Source organism: Ambystoma mexicanum, chromosome 14 (assembly GCF_040938575.1).
Source record: "Ambystoma mexicanum isolate Mex_15411 chromosome 14, UKY_AmexF1_1, whole genome shotgun sequence".
In the NCBI taxonomy this organism is placed as follows: domain Eukaryota; kingdom Metazoa; phylum Chordata; class Amphibia; order Caudata; family Ambystomatidae; genus Ambystoma; species Ambystoma mexicanum.
The window spans coordinates 608,661,918-608,677,253 of NC_090940.1; the positions used below are offsets into that span (position 1 = coordinate 608,661,918).

The following is a 15,336-nucleotide window of genomic DNA, read 5'->3' on the forward strand; positions in this document are numbered from 1 at the left end:
TCAAAAAGGTTGATACAATCACTACCTAGAGAGAAAAACTCACTAAATATTGGTTGGAGGTCTTTGTGGGGACTCCTACCATGAAGTATGCTAAGAACAAATGCACCAAAGCAAGCCTTTACCATAATACGATTTGATGTTCAATGCAATGGCCCATCGTCCAACAGTCAACCCATCATTCCTACCGTTCACCCATCGTACAATCCATCCAAAAGTCATCCCAGTCCAGGAAAAATTAATTCATTGCAAGGCAGCCTACCCATTCTACAAGACGTCAAACACCCAACACATCATCCTACTAAGAGTTTATTCATCATCCACCATTCAGTCTATCCAACCTACCATCATTCAAACAATGTTCAATTTATCTGTTCAATGCAATTGTCCATTGTCCAACAGTCAACCCATTTATCCTACAGACCACCCATCGTACAATCCATCCAAAAGTCATCCCAGTCCAGGAACAATTAATGAACCGCAAGGCAGCCTATCCACTCTACAAGACGTCGAACACCCAACACATCATCCTACTAAGAGTTTATTCATCATCCAACATTCAATCTATCCAACCTACCATCAATCAACCAATGTTCAATTTATCTGTCCAATGCAATGGCCCATCATCCAACATTCAATCCACATACCCTACAATCCATCATCCAACGTTCGATCTATCCCTTCTAAAGTCAAATTACTCAACTTCTACCGATGTATCATACACGCATTGTCCTACAACCAGCCCATCATCCTATAAAGGAAGGAAGCATTATTGGGTCATGAGCTTTATGGACTAGACGAACCAAACATCTCGCGTTGAGAGGACTCACCACATCCCGGCTGTCTAGATCCGATGGGCTGGTTTCAGAAGGGGATTTTTCTTTCTCACTCTGTTCCCCGTAGAACAGAGACGTGAGGCTACGAGAGAGGAGCACAAAATGGAACACACTGGAAATTAGAGGAGATGGGGGGGAAAGGGAGTGTGGAGGTGCAGTACAAAGAGGACACACGTAAGGGGCGAATGAATGGGGAAGGAGGTGCAAAGGAGGGGGAGGAAATTAGAAAGGGAGTAGAGGAGTGGGAGGGAAGGAGACAAGTAATGGAAGGGAGCAGAGATGTAAGGATGGAATCCTGAGCAATATAAGTGAAGGAAGGGAGAAGCGAGGGAGGGAGAAAGGACAATGGGAAGGAAGAAGAAAGGTATGGCAAAGACACTGAAGGAGAGGCAGGGGGTATACAGGACAATGGGAGGAGGGAAGGAAGGTCGAGCGAAGTGTGTAGAAGACTAGAGGAGGATGGGAGAAATGACAACGGGTAGAGAAAAGGATGGGAGGAGGAAGACAGTTGGGGAAGGGAGGGCAGAAAGAATAATGGGACGAGAGAAGGGAGGGGAGAGTGACAGAAGAGAGGAGGAAGGGATGTGAGAAGAGAAGAAAGGGAGGTATTACAGTGGAAGAAGAGGGAGGGAGAAAGGACAATGGGAGGAGAGAAGGAAGGGAGTAGGAAGACAGTGGAAGAAGAGGAAGGGAGCACAGAAAGGACACTGGGAGAGAAGGCGGGAGAGGGAAGACAAGGAAGAGAAGAGAATGGAGTGACAAAAATCAATGGGAGGAGGGGAGTGGGAAGCCAGTGGGCTGAGAGGAGAAAGGGAGGAGTGATGAGAAGCAAACGAGGGAGGGGGAAGAGACAATGGAATGAGAGGAGAGGATGAAGTGGGAAGAATGGAAGGAGAGGGGAGAAGAGAAAGGAAGAAGAGGAATAAGCAAGGGAGGGGAGAAAGGACAACCGAAGGGGAGGGGAGGAGAAGATGGGAACTGTGAATTGAAGGAGTGAAAGAAACAGGAAGGCAAGAGAGAAGGGACAAACAACTGCACAGGAGAGCGCGAGAATGCAACCCCATCTAAATCTTGCAGAATTTGATGCAACGCGAAGCAATCCCAGAATTTCAGGTGACACTCCATGCTGCGCAGCGGACCCAAGCCGTATACAGTGTTTATATCGAATCCTATATATTGAATGCCCATATAGCGGATCTTCCATCTTGAGAACCTTTATAGTGAATCCATTTGTGGTTAGGTAAAGGGTCACATTTTTGAGGGGAAAACGGCTGGGATGGGTTTTTAGGGGTGGGAAACAGGGATTTGGGGGGTACCCCCACACCAAAAAAAAAATACATTCACTATAAAGGTTTTCAAGATAAAAAAATTCGATATATGGGCATTTGTTATATATTACCTCGATATAAAGACATGTAACCACCCCAGCCCTTCCAAAGGGTGAAGGCAAATCATAGACAGAATCGCCGCCTTCCTGTTGGCGCGTCCATCGCCGGCCCTCGACGAATGAGAATCGACAGGCAGAAGGTGATTGGAGAATAAGTGAACCAGACAGCACCGTCACCACACCCGACATCCCCGCCCACGCCCCGGCACATGCCTCCTGGCCACTGTCGGCTTCAATATGCACAGCACATGGGTTGAAGGGCTGGGGATGACGGTCGCTCTCCTCAACCCTTCTCAAGAATGTGTTTGTGGAGGCGGGAGTGAGAGGAGCAAGGCTAGTCACGTAAGAGGAACACACATAGGAGACAGCAGCATTCACAACCCCCCACTCACAGCAAAGCCACCGTCACCCCTAGAAGACAACCTCTACTGCATCAATGTCTGGCTTAGAGGAAAGCCAGACTGAAGCCCACACGCGTCACTTCAAATCTATTGTGGGCCCTTTCTATTCTCAAAGGCTCTGCGACACAGACGCATGCTTGCACCTGATCTTCCATGAAAGCCCCCCAGTGGCGTTGATAAGGGGGGGCTGTATCCCCAGATAGAAGCTCAGGGACGACAACCAAAAGTCTAGCTAGCCCCGAGTCCCAACAGTCCTGACATTAGCGTAGCCCCGGATCTTTTCCAGTCCTAGCAACACCCCTGCCTTCCACATCCTCTAGGGTCTCCCCATGCACCCAGAATCCCCTCACACACACACTCTCTAGCAGCTACAGCCGTTCACTATCCATCTCATCTCGAACCCAGGGCTGCGTGACAGCCTTTGGAGACTCCCTCTCTCCCCCATGGCTGCTTTGCAGGAGGCCACTCTGCATTCCCCAATGGCAGTCTGCCTCAAACTCTGGGTTTCCCTGTATCCCCCGCCCTCCAACCACACATCCTGCCTCATTGAGGTCATAGGTTACTTTTAATTCCTCCATGGTTAAAACACACAGACTCTGCAGAAATAGGGTGGCCAGAATTCCGCCACCTCCCCAAAAACGGTACAAGCGATAGACATAGAGGTGGGACAACCGTTTTAGTTGACAAACACAAAAGATGGACTAAAACTAGGACTCTGATAAAACGGTAGTCCTACTCCTTTGTCGGTGGCCTGTTCCAACGCAGAGTATGGGATATGTTGCAGGCACAGCACTCTCATTGGAGGAGAGGGGCCAGGGAAGAAATGGGGGCATAAAAGCGAGTGGTGCCGGGCCCGATATCAGAATTTGTTAATCACTTCCTGGCAAAAACTGCAACAGAAGCCATCCATCCCTCAAATCCCGGGACGGGGTTTTGAAATGTAAAAGACTCTTGGGACGCTGGGACCAAGGTGAAAATACCGGGACCGTCCCAGCAGAACTGGCACATCTGGTCACCCTATGCAGAAGTCAAAGGATCTAGGGTAAAAAAATGAATACAAAATGCTGAATTACAAAATTGCGAAGCCCACTGGTTTGCATTTTGTAATTCAAACTGTATTTCAGTTGTGTGTCCCCCCCGCTGGGTATCTGATGTATGCAGGGGACACCCCCGCAAGTCCCACTCCCCTTATTTGGTATTATGGGATTCAATTTATTATACCAGATCGAATGCACAATAATTGTGCGTTCAGTCTTCCTTCTCAAATTTTTTGGGGTAAACCCAAAGTCAAACACCCTGCCTCCCTCCTCACAGCTGTACTGCCTAGACTCTTGCCACTCTCTCTGCCAATCCCTCATTGCCTCAGTTTTCAGGGTTCCTCCCCAGTGCCACAGATGGCCGCCTCACTCAGCCTATAGTTGATAAGCAAAGGTTCAGTTGTGGGGGGGGGGGGGGGGGGAAGGCATTCCTTCTCCCTTATGCCAGCCTCACATAAGTGCTGTAGGGAATACCTTCATGGCTGCCAGACAGACAGACAGACTCTGGCCCATCTTCAGCCATTCCCTTGCTGCCTCAGGTTTCAGGGTCCTGCCCCATTCCCCAAAATCGTTGCCACACACCGGATTTGAGGAAGGACAGACAGACAGACAGACAGACAGACACACATTTCGACCATTCTAATTCCCTGTGTTAATATTAATGGCAAAGGTCCGATTTGCAGGACGAATGGGGGCTTGGGTTGGTGGAGCACTGTCTCTGCAGCAGGGTTCGACATTGAGGGGAGCTGGGAGCTATGCAGCTCATGCTTGTAGCCTAGAAAAGCCTGGTTAGCTTGGCACCAACAGCTACGAGGAGCTACCTTTGGCTCCTCAGCCAAATGATGCCGAACAAATGCACCTATGTGAACTGAACTGTGAGTTTGGTACAATCCATAAATAAACATACGGGTACATCTATACAATATTTAAAGCATAAGGGGTTCTAAATAATGAACAAAATGATATGTTAGCCTCTTATGTGGAAGTTAGACTTGCGTAATCCTATGTACTAGCGCCTCGTTCCCCAGCCGCAGCTCCTCGTCATTGGTTAGTGCTGGATACCAAGGAGCTGCTTTTAGCTCCTGCTTATCCAACCTTAATTTCAATCCCTGCTGCAGGGTGTTCTCACCTCTTACTACCGAGTAAAACTCAAGGCATGGCGCCTCTTTAAATGCTTGCGAGAGTAGCGCGACGAGTACGCTTGTGAATGCCTCCACTTTGCCATAGCACAGCAACAGAATCTGTCGGTGAGACAATGTTTTTTATGCAGCACTTTGCAGGTCCCTCTCGCTTCAAAGCGCTGTGAAAATTGTGATTTTATTATCCAATGTAATAGTACTCAATTTATGCACCTCGGAAGGATGAAGGGCTGAGCTGGCCTTGCCGGGATTCAAATCTCTAAGGGGGGATCTGACGCGGATCCCAGCGGTGCTCCTCATCCTAATCCGTGCCTAGGGAGGCGAGTGAGCACATTCTGCCCGGGACATTAGAGGCCCCACGATCCTACAGAAAGCAACAATGTAGCACAAGTGGTCAAATGGAGACCCTACCTGTGCACAGGGGTGACCGTCAATGGCACGTAGGCAAGAGGCCTCCCCCATTACCACTTTCGGACCGGGACAGGAAATAGACCTGGAAAAAGAGGCCCAGATATGCCCAACACAATGTGTGACCTTGCATAATAAACTATATATATATATATTTTTTTTAATTATTATTCTTGGTTTAACCGCAAACGTGGTTTTTACAAGATAAATCAAACAGACTTTTGTTCAGACCCCGGTCTCATTTTGGTTTTCTTTGTCGATCGTCGTAGTTATTAAAATCAGTTGCATGATTTTGGCCGTAGCCGTCACCCACGCTGTCTTTTCTCCTCCGATCAGCCGTGTCCACCAGATGTCTTCTTTGAAGATAGGAGCTGAAGCTCGGATGTTTCTCACGTAAGGTTTCCGGATATGATCGACCCCTGGGCATGATGATAAGAGATGTCTTGTTGTTTCAACCTCATTCTGGTTTTTACAGAATCTACATTTGTTAGATGTCGACAGACATCTGATTGCTAGAATTTAGTTAGCGTGGAGGAGATTCAAACGGGCTCTCAGGAATGTGTTTCTGAGCTTTCTATTTGGATATTTTACCACAAAGGCTTGTGGTTCGTGAAGTTTCCGTGCCTGTGGTGGCAGGTGGGCAACCAGTTTGTATGTTGCGGCTGTGTCAGACGTTGAGATGCAGTCCTATTCATTTGTTTTCTTTTGGATCTTTGTTGGATTTTCAATCAGTTCTTTTTTCGAGCTTTGGATCTCACAAAGTTTTGCCTCCTGTTTTTCCCCCACTGATTTAGAAGGTTGCAGGTAAACTGTTTAAGTAGCACCTTGTGCACATTTCTTGCAGCAAGTGGTGTATGTTAAAGCACCCTGGGCTAGCATCCTTGGGTCATCAAACTGGCCCACAAAACCGGGTCACAATGGACGGTCAGTCCGGCCTACGGGCATTGAATGTACTGGAGCGACGAGCTGCCAAAACATGAGCCGAATTCTGGTAGGTGCTCCTCCAAAGCCAACGCAGAGGCCACCAGTCTACATAGGTGGTAGATGGTCTTCCCTAAAGATTGGGGGTGGGGGGTGAGAGCAGATCATTTTAATAAATAAAGACCTTTCCAGATAAAGAATGAGGGGCGGGAATTTCTCTGCCGAGAGGCCGACTTGCCGTATCACCCACATACGCTTGTGGCTTTCTCATAGCTCACATAATAGGCTTTCATGGTTTCCTTTTGGCTTTGCCATAGCTTGTTGCCTCAGTGGACATCATGAGCAGGTGCAAATACACAGACTGAGAAGTGCTGATCAGCAGAAACTGGTGCCAAGGCCGCCGGCGCCCATATGGTTGGAATAACTGGTTCAAATACGTACCGATAGTGGAACTGCTCCTTCCGGGCTGGAAATGATTGTGAGGTGGAGGCCCAATGCCCCTCGGAACTGAATGTACGACCGGAATGAGTCAGGTGACAACATAACCAGAAATGGAAATGGAAGACGGACAACTCATTTATTAATGGGCTCATTGGTTTGGCAGGCGGTGGAATGAGTGTGCCAGAAGGCCTAGTCATAGCGTTCTCAAACTTTCTTTAGTCAGGTAACCAGTGAGATATAAAGGTAAGGGGTCTGGCAGGCAGGTCTGGTCAGTTAAATGGGGTCCAGGTTAGGCACAGGATGCAGTTTCGTCGGCTTTCAAGCCAATGAATTAATCACCCCTGTTTACCATCACCTGAAATTGATGCTCGGTCTGTTTGGCTTGAGTGCACCCTCTCTGATGATGTAGCCAGACTTCTCCACATACCCAATTTATTGAAATCCGTGAGGGATTAGATAGCCCACCCCTACACCTTCCATCACTGTGCACACTAGCCCCCATCACCCCGGAGATAGAGCAGCTTGTCTTCCTCTGTGGCCTTCATCTTTGTGGGGTTCGCTGCCACAACAGGAAGGAGCCCAAGTATTTGCAGAGTCGTGACGACCAACGAGGGAGGATGGAAACCTAGCGCGCGTCGCTCCATGCGCAACCTTGTATCTAAGAGGGGATTGTGAAGGCCTCGCTGGCTGGCTTTGGAAGCGGCACTGCAGATCAGTACCAGCTGAGCACTCAGGCACCTAGCAACGCTGAAGGTCAGGTGCCGGCCTTACAGAGGCATCTGCCGCGTGGCTATTCATCTGTGGGGTGGAGCATCGTGATACAGAGGTTGCCCCAGAAGCCCCAGGAGAGTGCCCCCTATCTTCTACTGCCACCAGGCCGGGCCTGGATGATAGGGCAATCATCTGGCCAAAGTGGGGTAGTGCGATGAGTTACTTCACGCTACAGCTACTAGTGTTGACCACTGATACTGGACAAACATTCTTTAAAATGCACCATTTTTGATATTTTACCAGCCCTCTGCCTCCTTGATATTAGGTCCACTTGATAAAAAGTCCACTCAGCCTTCCATCCTTCCGAGGTCGATAAAATGAGTATGATAGGATTGGTTATTTATAACACACTTAATACCCAGAGGTTTCTAAGCACAGACCCGGGGATCAAACCTGTGTTACTCTGTTGTCTTGCTTCCAAGGCAAGCGTATTGCCCCTGAGCTATCCTCCCGAGTACCATTGAGTTGGGTAATAATAAACATCTACTATCAGTCAAAAGTGCCAAGATGCCCCTCTAGGGCTGAACGTGCGCCCTCAAGTGCACCGGTTATGTTATTACAACAGTCCGTCACAAAAGGAAAGAATTGCCATTAGAGACAGTGGGCCAATTTTTCATCGGTGCGCAAGCACAGCTCTGATCGACACCTGCATCGCCAACAACCGCGGCTGCCGCGTGTCTGCCACCCCAGCAAAGAACCTAGAATAAGAAATCAAAATCACCAATAATCCATCAGATAAGAAGGATGGTGAGGGTCACTGGGTACGCACCCACCCGGGTGGATACCCGCAATGTGCGGGGAAGCCAGTGAGAGCGTACAATGGCAGGTTCTGAAGCGGGGATTTTGGGATGATCACCTAACCTAAAAGATGATCAGGCAGGGCACGGGCAGTCGGATCTCAGCGTGTAGTTCCTGCTCGGATGGCAGGCTAGGGTCGTGCGCAGAGTCGGACCTTTGGAGTAGAACACCACCAATGGATGAGGTAGTGACTGAGGTTTAGGACACAATTTCATTGCTCAAAATCATATCTAGGCTTCTTGGAAGCGCTGAAATACTTGGACCTTAGGGTCTGTGTAGGTCAGGTAGTCATCTGGTGCGAGCTCATGGATCGAGTTTTGTTATTTCTCGTCAGTATTTGATTGTTCATTGATGACATGCTTAATACCAGTGAGTGGTTTCTAAGCGCGGGATCGGGATTCAAATCTGTGTTGCGCCGCGTGTCTTGCTTCTAAGACAAACGCGTTGCCCCTGAGCTATCCTTCCTCCCCGAGTAATAAGGGGTCTTTCTTTTCACCTTCGCCCAGATTCTGAAAGGACAGGGTCTCTTGATTGGTCCCCCAGTTTCCAGTTTCCAGTGTCCCAATTCGAACACTCTCTTCTTTACGCCCAAACACACCATCTTTTGACCAACTGTGCCATCCAACAACAGACCTCTAGACCTCTACAACCAACTTTCATATCACCACCCCGGCCATTGCACCCGGGCACCACTGGCACACCTGGATCCCATCTGGGCACTACTGCCTCTATGCCTTAGACAGGTCCCCTAGAAACAGACCCCCACACACTAGCTGAACTGCGCGCATCAACACAGCGTCAATGCTATCTTTCACCCCCCCTCCCCCCGTCCCCACTCTATCAGATCCGCCAGAGTCCCCGGAGACCATGCACACGGCAGCAGAGTGAATGGTAGATGCCAGAAACATGCCATGACATGATCTCACCCCCACAACAGAAAATGGCCAGGTTCAGAGACATGTGCCGAGGGTGTCCAGATGTGGCGCGCGCCCCTTTGCTGGATTCTAGCGTAGGCGGAATCAGAGAGGAAGCGTGCAAAGACCACCACACTGATTACAATCACGTGATCGCTCCTCCTGCGGAAAGTGGTGGATTAGACTCCCCGTCCCACTGCCCAGCCCATCCACCAACAGCAGCAAAGATAACATTACTCATAGGAATCCAGGCTCCTGCGCAGGCTCGGGCTGGATGGAAAGAGGGGAAATACAGGCGTTAAGGTGGGCCTCCGCCTGGAGAACTGGTGATTAGGGTGTCACCAGGCCATACGTTTAATGTATTACCAATCTGTATCCGGCCAGAATGGAGAATGGCGCAAAAAGACATACAAACATCTGACCAACTGCATTATTGACCCCCTAATTAAACAATATTACATTGAGAAATGCAAGAGGGAGGTGTGCCTCAGTGTGGTGGGGCTTTACCACCCACTCCACAATCTCTGCAAGACCAGAAGTGGCTAGAGGTGTCGTAGTTGGCCAGGTACCTGGGTATGAGAGTGTGTAGATGTGTCAAAGCCGAGCAGACAGGTCAAGCACGCCCAGCAGCCTCCCAGCACGCCTTCCCATTTGCTTATATCCCAAGCTTGTGTTCCCGCTCCATCCTTCTGCAGACCCTCCTCTGTGCGGCCGCGCGGCCCTCATTGCCAACAGTGCGTTGGTATTTGAGAACGTCTGCGGTCAGGTGGAGGTCAGACATTGAAAGTGGTCGTATGTGGGATTTATAAAGTGTGAACCCAGCTGGGAAGCATCCGAGTGCTGTACGGTTGCCACATACCCAGGGGGGGGGGGCCACGGGCAGGGAATGTGGGGAGCAGATGTGGCAGGAATGGCAAGGGGGATTAAGAACGTGAGAATCCTGTGGGGGGGTTGGAGGGGGGGGTTGGTTGAAGGGAGCAAAGAGCTGGGTCTTCAGGTCCTTTCTGAAGTGTAGGATTGGGGGGATGTCTGTAGTTCAGATGAAATCGTCCCCTCCTCAAAATGTGCAGCACTTATTTCGGTTTGCATTGTGTTTTATGGTGCCAATATCGCTTGGGGGCAGCGGGGCACTGTAGATGTGTTAGAGGGAACAAGGCGGGTATATTTACAACACAATCCCAGAACATTGCCCTAAATTAGTGCAGTCGCACCAAGTCACTCCCTCAGCTCCAATCCTCCCCTTCCCAGAATCCACCAGGCTGGGGATGGGAGCTGAGAGGCAAAGGCAGAGATTTTCTTACCTGTCATTGTCCATGAGGAGGGCAAGGCGCCCATAGTCCCAGGCGGCCTTCCTGAGGCAGGAAAAGACCAGCAGGAGAATCTGCAGCGAGGAAGAGAGCACAAAGGGTTAACTTCGGCAGACAACGTCAGCTTTTCCATTTGCGATTGGACACAGACAGCGCACGTCTCCAGGAACGGGCCTCGCGATTGGCCCGGAAAGCCTAGAGATCCAGATATTAACCCCATGTCTCCCAGAATCTAACCTCTTCCCGCTCACATGGACAGAAATACTCAGAGTGGCTCGAGCAAGTCGCCAGCCTACGGGGCAAGACCTAGTTCCTATTGTCCTCCAGAAACTCATGCACTAGATGAAGTTATGGCCTCCATATGCATGCATTATTGTAAATACAAAACGTGCGCCCTGGGATCCACTCCACTGGGATCCAGGGGGCACCCTTCAGTCCCCATGATGCATTTTAGAAGGGGAGTGTCGGAGAGGAAGCCATGTGGTAAAATCCACTGCGCGCGCGGGTGCGCGCGCAATCCTCATTGCTCAGACTTCCTTCGAAAATGATGTGTATATATATAAAGGATGTTAAACGAAAAGAGCACGATTGTAGATGTACTTTCCTGGTATCAATGGCCACCTGCGATTACTAGATAAGTCTCCCCTGTGAAGGGTGCAGGGAGCTAAAACCTGGTTGTAGACCCTCCAGAATGGAAGAAATTCCACAGAACAGGATATTTGACCCATGTGCATCCCCAGTAGAGGAGCTCTCACACTCCTTTACAAAATAATGATACTCGAGGAAATCTCTGCGTTTTAAGATGTGCCATCAAGCCACTAAGTGAAAGGAGATGCGTGATACAGTCGCCTGCTTCTAGTCATCGTTTAACACTACCTGCAACTTCATGCATCCCTTGCCATTCCTATCAGCCAACCTTGGCAACTCAGAATGGGGGGATTCTATGGACCCTCACCAGCACCAACTGCACACTGAGGTGTCTGCCACCATCGAGTAATCTCACATGACCGCGCTCATAGAAACTGGGGTCGGAATAGCTGCTCATGCCAGTGGGCGGTATTGTATAGAAGCTGGTCCATGGGTTTTCATTTTCCCTACATCCAGAGAAATACTGTTCCCAGGATTCTTGATCTGGGGAAATGCTGCCCTTTTCCTGCACCATTTACATATGATTTTTTTGTGGCCTAATTATGTTATTTATTTATTTGAACATTTATATAGCGCACATAACCCAGGGGTACCTTGGCGCTTAAATTAATGTCTGAACAATGAAGGTATGGGGTCAACCACGTCCCCTCATGGCATCTGGTGCTGCTTCTACGCCGCCCCCCCCTTAAGACCACAGAAGATGCATGCAGAGGCAGTCATAAGTAGTGGCACTGCACTTCTGCCCGATGCCCACTTTGAAGGAACATTTCCATTTTGTACTATTGGCAAGTTGTAAATAAATAACCTGTATAACAAATGAGAAATTCATGCTTGCATCCCATTGGTGGAAACAGTTGTAAAGAAGCCAATGCATGATTTCCCGTTTTCCCCTGTACTTGGATGCATGTCTGAGTCCCTTCATCAAGGTCTTCCATGTACATGGTAGGTATTTAGCCTGCGGCTCTCAAGGTTTCTGTGACTTCGACTCCCATTATTCCCCACCATTGACTATGCTGGATAGGGCTGATGGGAGTTGTAGTGCCAAATATCGTGGGAACCAAAGTTTGCAGAGCCCTGATCAACAGGTATCTAACAATCAGGGACTTGGGAGTGGGATCCACTTGCCTGCCCTCTGTATTATTTCCAGCCCTAATTTGGGCACGCAGTAAAGCAGAAGTAAAATACCTTTTTGACGATTCGGAATATTTCTCTACCCTAGGGAACTGCTAGGACACCAAAGCTAGAATTGACCATCCATTTGAAACCCCAAAGATCACCACAGTAGAGTTGGGCTTTTTGAGTTGGGGTGGTGAGACCTTTGTCCTGAAAGCATATAAGGGGCATAGCTTGGGTGGTGTCATGGCACCCCACTTACCAGCCACAGGACGAAGTTGATAGCCAACACAGTGGGGACGCCCCCGAAGGGCAGCCCCTGCAGGACGGTGCTGTGGGACCGCACGCTGTAGCATTGCTCCTCCGTGCTGTTGCCCAAGCCATCTGGGGTGGTGAAGATGTCCAGCGAGACTGGGCGGCCGGCCAGGTTTGCATCTTGGAAGTACTCGCTGTCGTCCATCCCACGGCCGCCGGGGCCACAGGGGCCCTATTCTGTGTGGGGAGAAAAGTGAAACGCATTCAAGTAAGAGGTGGACAGAGGAACACACCGTCGAAGCATAGGCCTTGCCTTAAGGCCATGGTTTGACATTTGCGCCTCTCCAGATGTTTTGGACTACAACTCCCCTGATCCCTCCCAATCGACCACACTGGTTAGGGCTGATGGGAATTCTAGTCCAAAACATCTGGAGCGCCAAAGGTTTCAGACCCCTTCTTTAGGATTAAAAACCACTGGAAACCTCTGCTTTGGTGATACAACCTATAGTTTATATTGAACAGCCCGTGTTAGGTTTCCCCCCATCCTCGGGTGCAAGAAGGCATGTGCTCTTGGGGACAGTGAGGATATAGTGCAGGAAGGGGTTAAACAATGGCCCTCTTTGCAGGACCCTCCGAGACAGGGGTAATGTGCAGTTAGGTGATGCAGAGACTGCCTCCGCATCGTGCATTCTCCCCGCAGTGTACGCTAGGCCACATAGCTGTACAGACATGGGCGTAATTTTAGGGGGGGGGACAGGGGTGTTCCCCCCCCCAACTTTGATGGCACACCATTTTGTCAGCATTCCTTTGGCTGGGGCACCTTTTCTTCAGATGCCATGCCCCCCCCCCCAACATTTTGAGAAAAGTTACTCCACTGTGTACAGACCAATTATCTTGCCCAGTCAGCTGCTTGGGTTTTCCCCAGCAGTAGCCCCCAGGGGCTGAAAGCCCCAGACGGCTGATCAAAAGGCCAGAACGACTTTGGGCCTAAAGTAATTTTGAACTACAACTCCCATATCAGCCTTACTCAGCACTGTCAAAATGGGCAGTTTCCCATTAATGTGAAATCGCCATCTGCTTCAATTATGCTAAAAAGCTGGTATTAATCAAAGGTAACCCCTCCAGCCGCCCACGGGCGGCGCTGAGCCGTTTGGGAACTCTGTGTTCCTGCGCTCGAGGGCAAAGCCTGGGATTAAAGGTGCACGACGACTGTCCTCGGCTCAATGCTGGGCCCAGCCTTCCAGTAACTGGATAACAATTAGCCTCGAGGGAGACGATAACGGCGCAGATAACACCTGCCGTATGAAGCAGCGCCGGAGAGAAAGGCGATTTTTGCTGAACACAGTTAACGAGGTCCATTGTTTATTTATTTTGCCATTTCTATAGCGCACCAAGCCCGAAGGCACCTAGGCGCTGTTACCGCGAGAAGCCCGCAGGAAGCAGCAGGTTACAAAAAGGGCAAGGGTCGAGGGGGAGCAAGAGAGAAAACATTATAGTCGCCCACCTTCTGTACTCTCCAATTTTGAATGTCAGTAGCTGGTGCCATTGGCGTCACTAGAAATCAGTATTGGGAAGGGGGGGGGGCAAACCAGGGGGGCACACATAAAACAAGGCGGGCGCAGTGGTATCCGGTTATGTTAATGCTTATAAAGCGCACTTTCACCCAGGAGGTATCATGGTGGTGGAACGTCACAAGGCTGGCAATTAACAACAGGCTCCACAAGAAAGGTCTTCAGGGAGCGTCGAAACTCCAAGGGGTGGGTAATACCTCGTAGAGGTAGAGCATTACAGAGCTAGGCCGCCCACTCTGGGACGACGAAAAAGTGGGAACCGAGAGCAAGCCAGCAGACCGCGAGCGAAGCTCGAGGCTTGGGAGGTAACGCGCACAATTGTCACGAAGGTATTCAGCCCCGTGACCCTGTAGCGGCCGGTGAACCAGACAAAGATTTAAAGTGAATTTGCAGAGTCACCGGCAGCCAATGTAGAGAGCGCAGGATTGTGGTAATAAGCATGCCATGGGGGGAACCAGTAGTGAGTCGCGCCGCAAGATTTTGAAGGCGCTGCAGGCGCTGAACTAAGCCCTTAGGCTGGGCCACGTATAGCGCATTACAATAGTCCAGGGGGTTAAGGGCCTGGACCGCTACCGCCGGTGGCCGTAAATTAGGTGGTATGAGAGAAAGCACTTCCCTCAGGATCTTCAAATGGAAGTGCCCCGCATTACAGACTGAAGGGACCCAAGGAGCCATAGAGAAAGTGGAGGAGAACAATAAACCAAGATTTTTTACAACTGTAACAGGGGTGGGAAGACAAACCCATTGACGGTGGCCAAAAAGAGGCCACCCAGGGTGAAGGAACAGGCGGGGCACCCAGCCCCAAAACTTCTGTCTTGTCTCCATTAAGCTTCAGCCAATTGTGGTTCATCCAATCTCCCACGGCTGCGAAGCAACGAGAGAGGCAGGACGACATCCCGGCCTGATCAAGATCTAATCGGATAAGGATCTGGGTGTTGTCGGCATAGCATCTAATGCCGAAGGAGCGGACGAGACACAGAAGAGGCTGAATGCTTGAAAAGCGTAGGAGACAGACAGACCCCTGAGGGACACCACAGGAAAGAGAGCAGGGGAGTGAAGAGAAAGGTGGGGGGGGGTGAAAGTACTTGGCCCCTTTCCACCAGGAATGATGTAAACCAAGCTAGTACCAGGCCAGAGAGGCCGGCATGGGTCTGGCGGCCAGCAGGGTGGGGTGGTCCACGGTATCAGATGCCGCTGATAGATCCAACTAAATCAGGGCACCCACACCACCCCCCTCAACCAACCTGGCCATGTCATCCAGCACTGATACCAGGACACTCTCCGTGCTCTGGCTCGCCGGAATCCCGATTGAAAGGGTAAAAGAATCCTGAAGTTTCCAGAAAAGACGAGAGAAGCTGTGAAATCAAAGCCTCGAACAGCCTCATAAAAAAA

At 50.1% G+C, this 15,336-nt stretch overlaps 1 protein-coding gene across 2 annotated transcripts in view; it reads right to left on the reverse strand.

Moving 5' to 3' along the window:
* Positions 1 to 15,336, reverse strand: part of TMEM63C (transmembrane protein 63C) — a 398,663-nt gene that overhangs the window by 220,301 nt on the left and 163,026 nt on the right. The window contains exons 3-6 of one of the 2 annotated variants that reach the window (XM_069638011.1): positions 12,381 to 12,610; positions 10,352 to 10,431; positions 9,288 to 9,320; positions 828 to 915 (exon numbers count right to left, since the gene is read on the reverse strand). In XM_069638011.1, the coding sequence (XP_069494112.1) occupies positions 828 to 915; positions 9,288 to 9,320; positions 10,352 to 10,431; positions 12,381 to 12,578 (399 nt within the window). In that variant the 5' untranslated portion in view covers positions 12,579 to 12,610. The remainder of the gene's footprint in view (positions 1 to 827; positions 916 to 9,287; positions 9,321 to 10,351; positions 10,432 to 12,380; positions 12,611 to 15,336) is intronic. The other variant, XM_069638012.1, reaches the window with a different exon arrangement.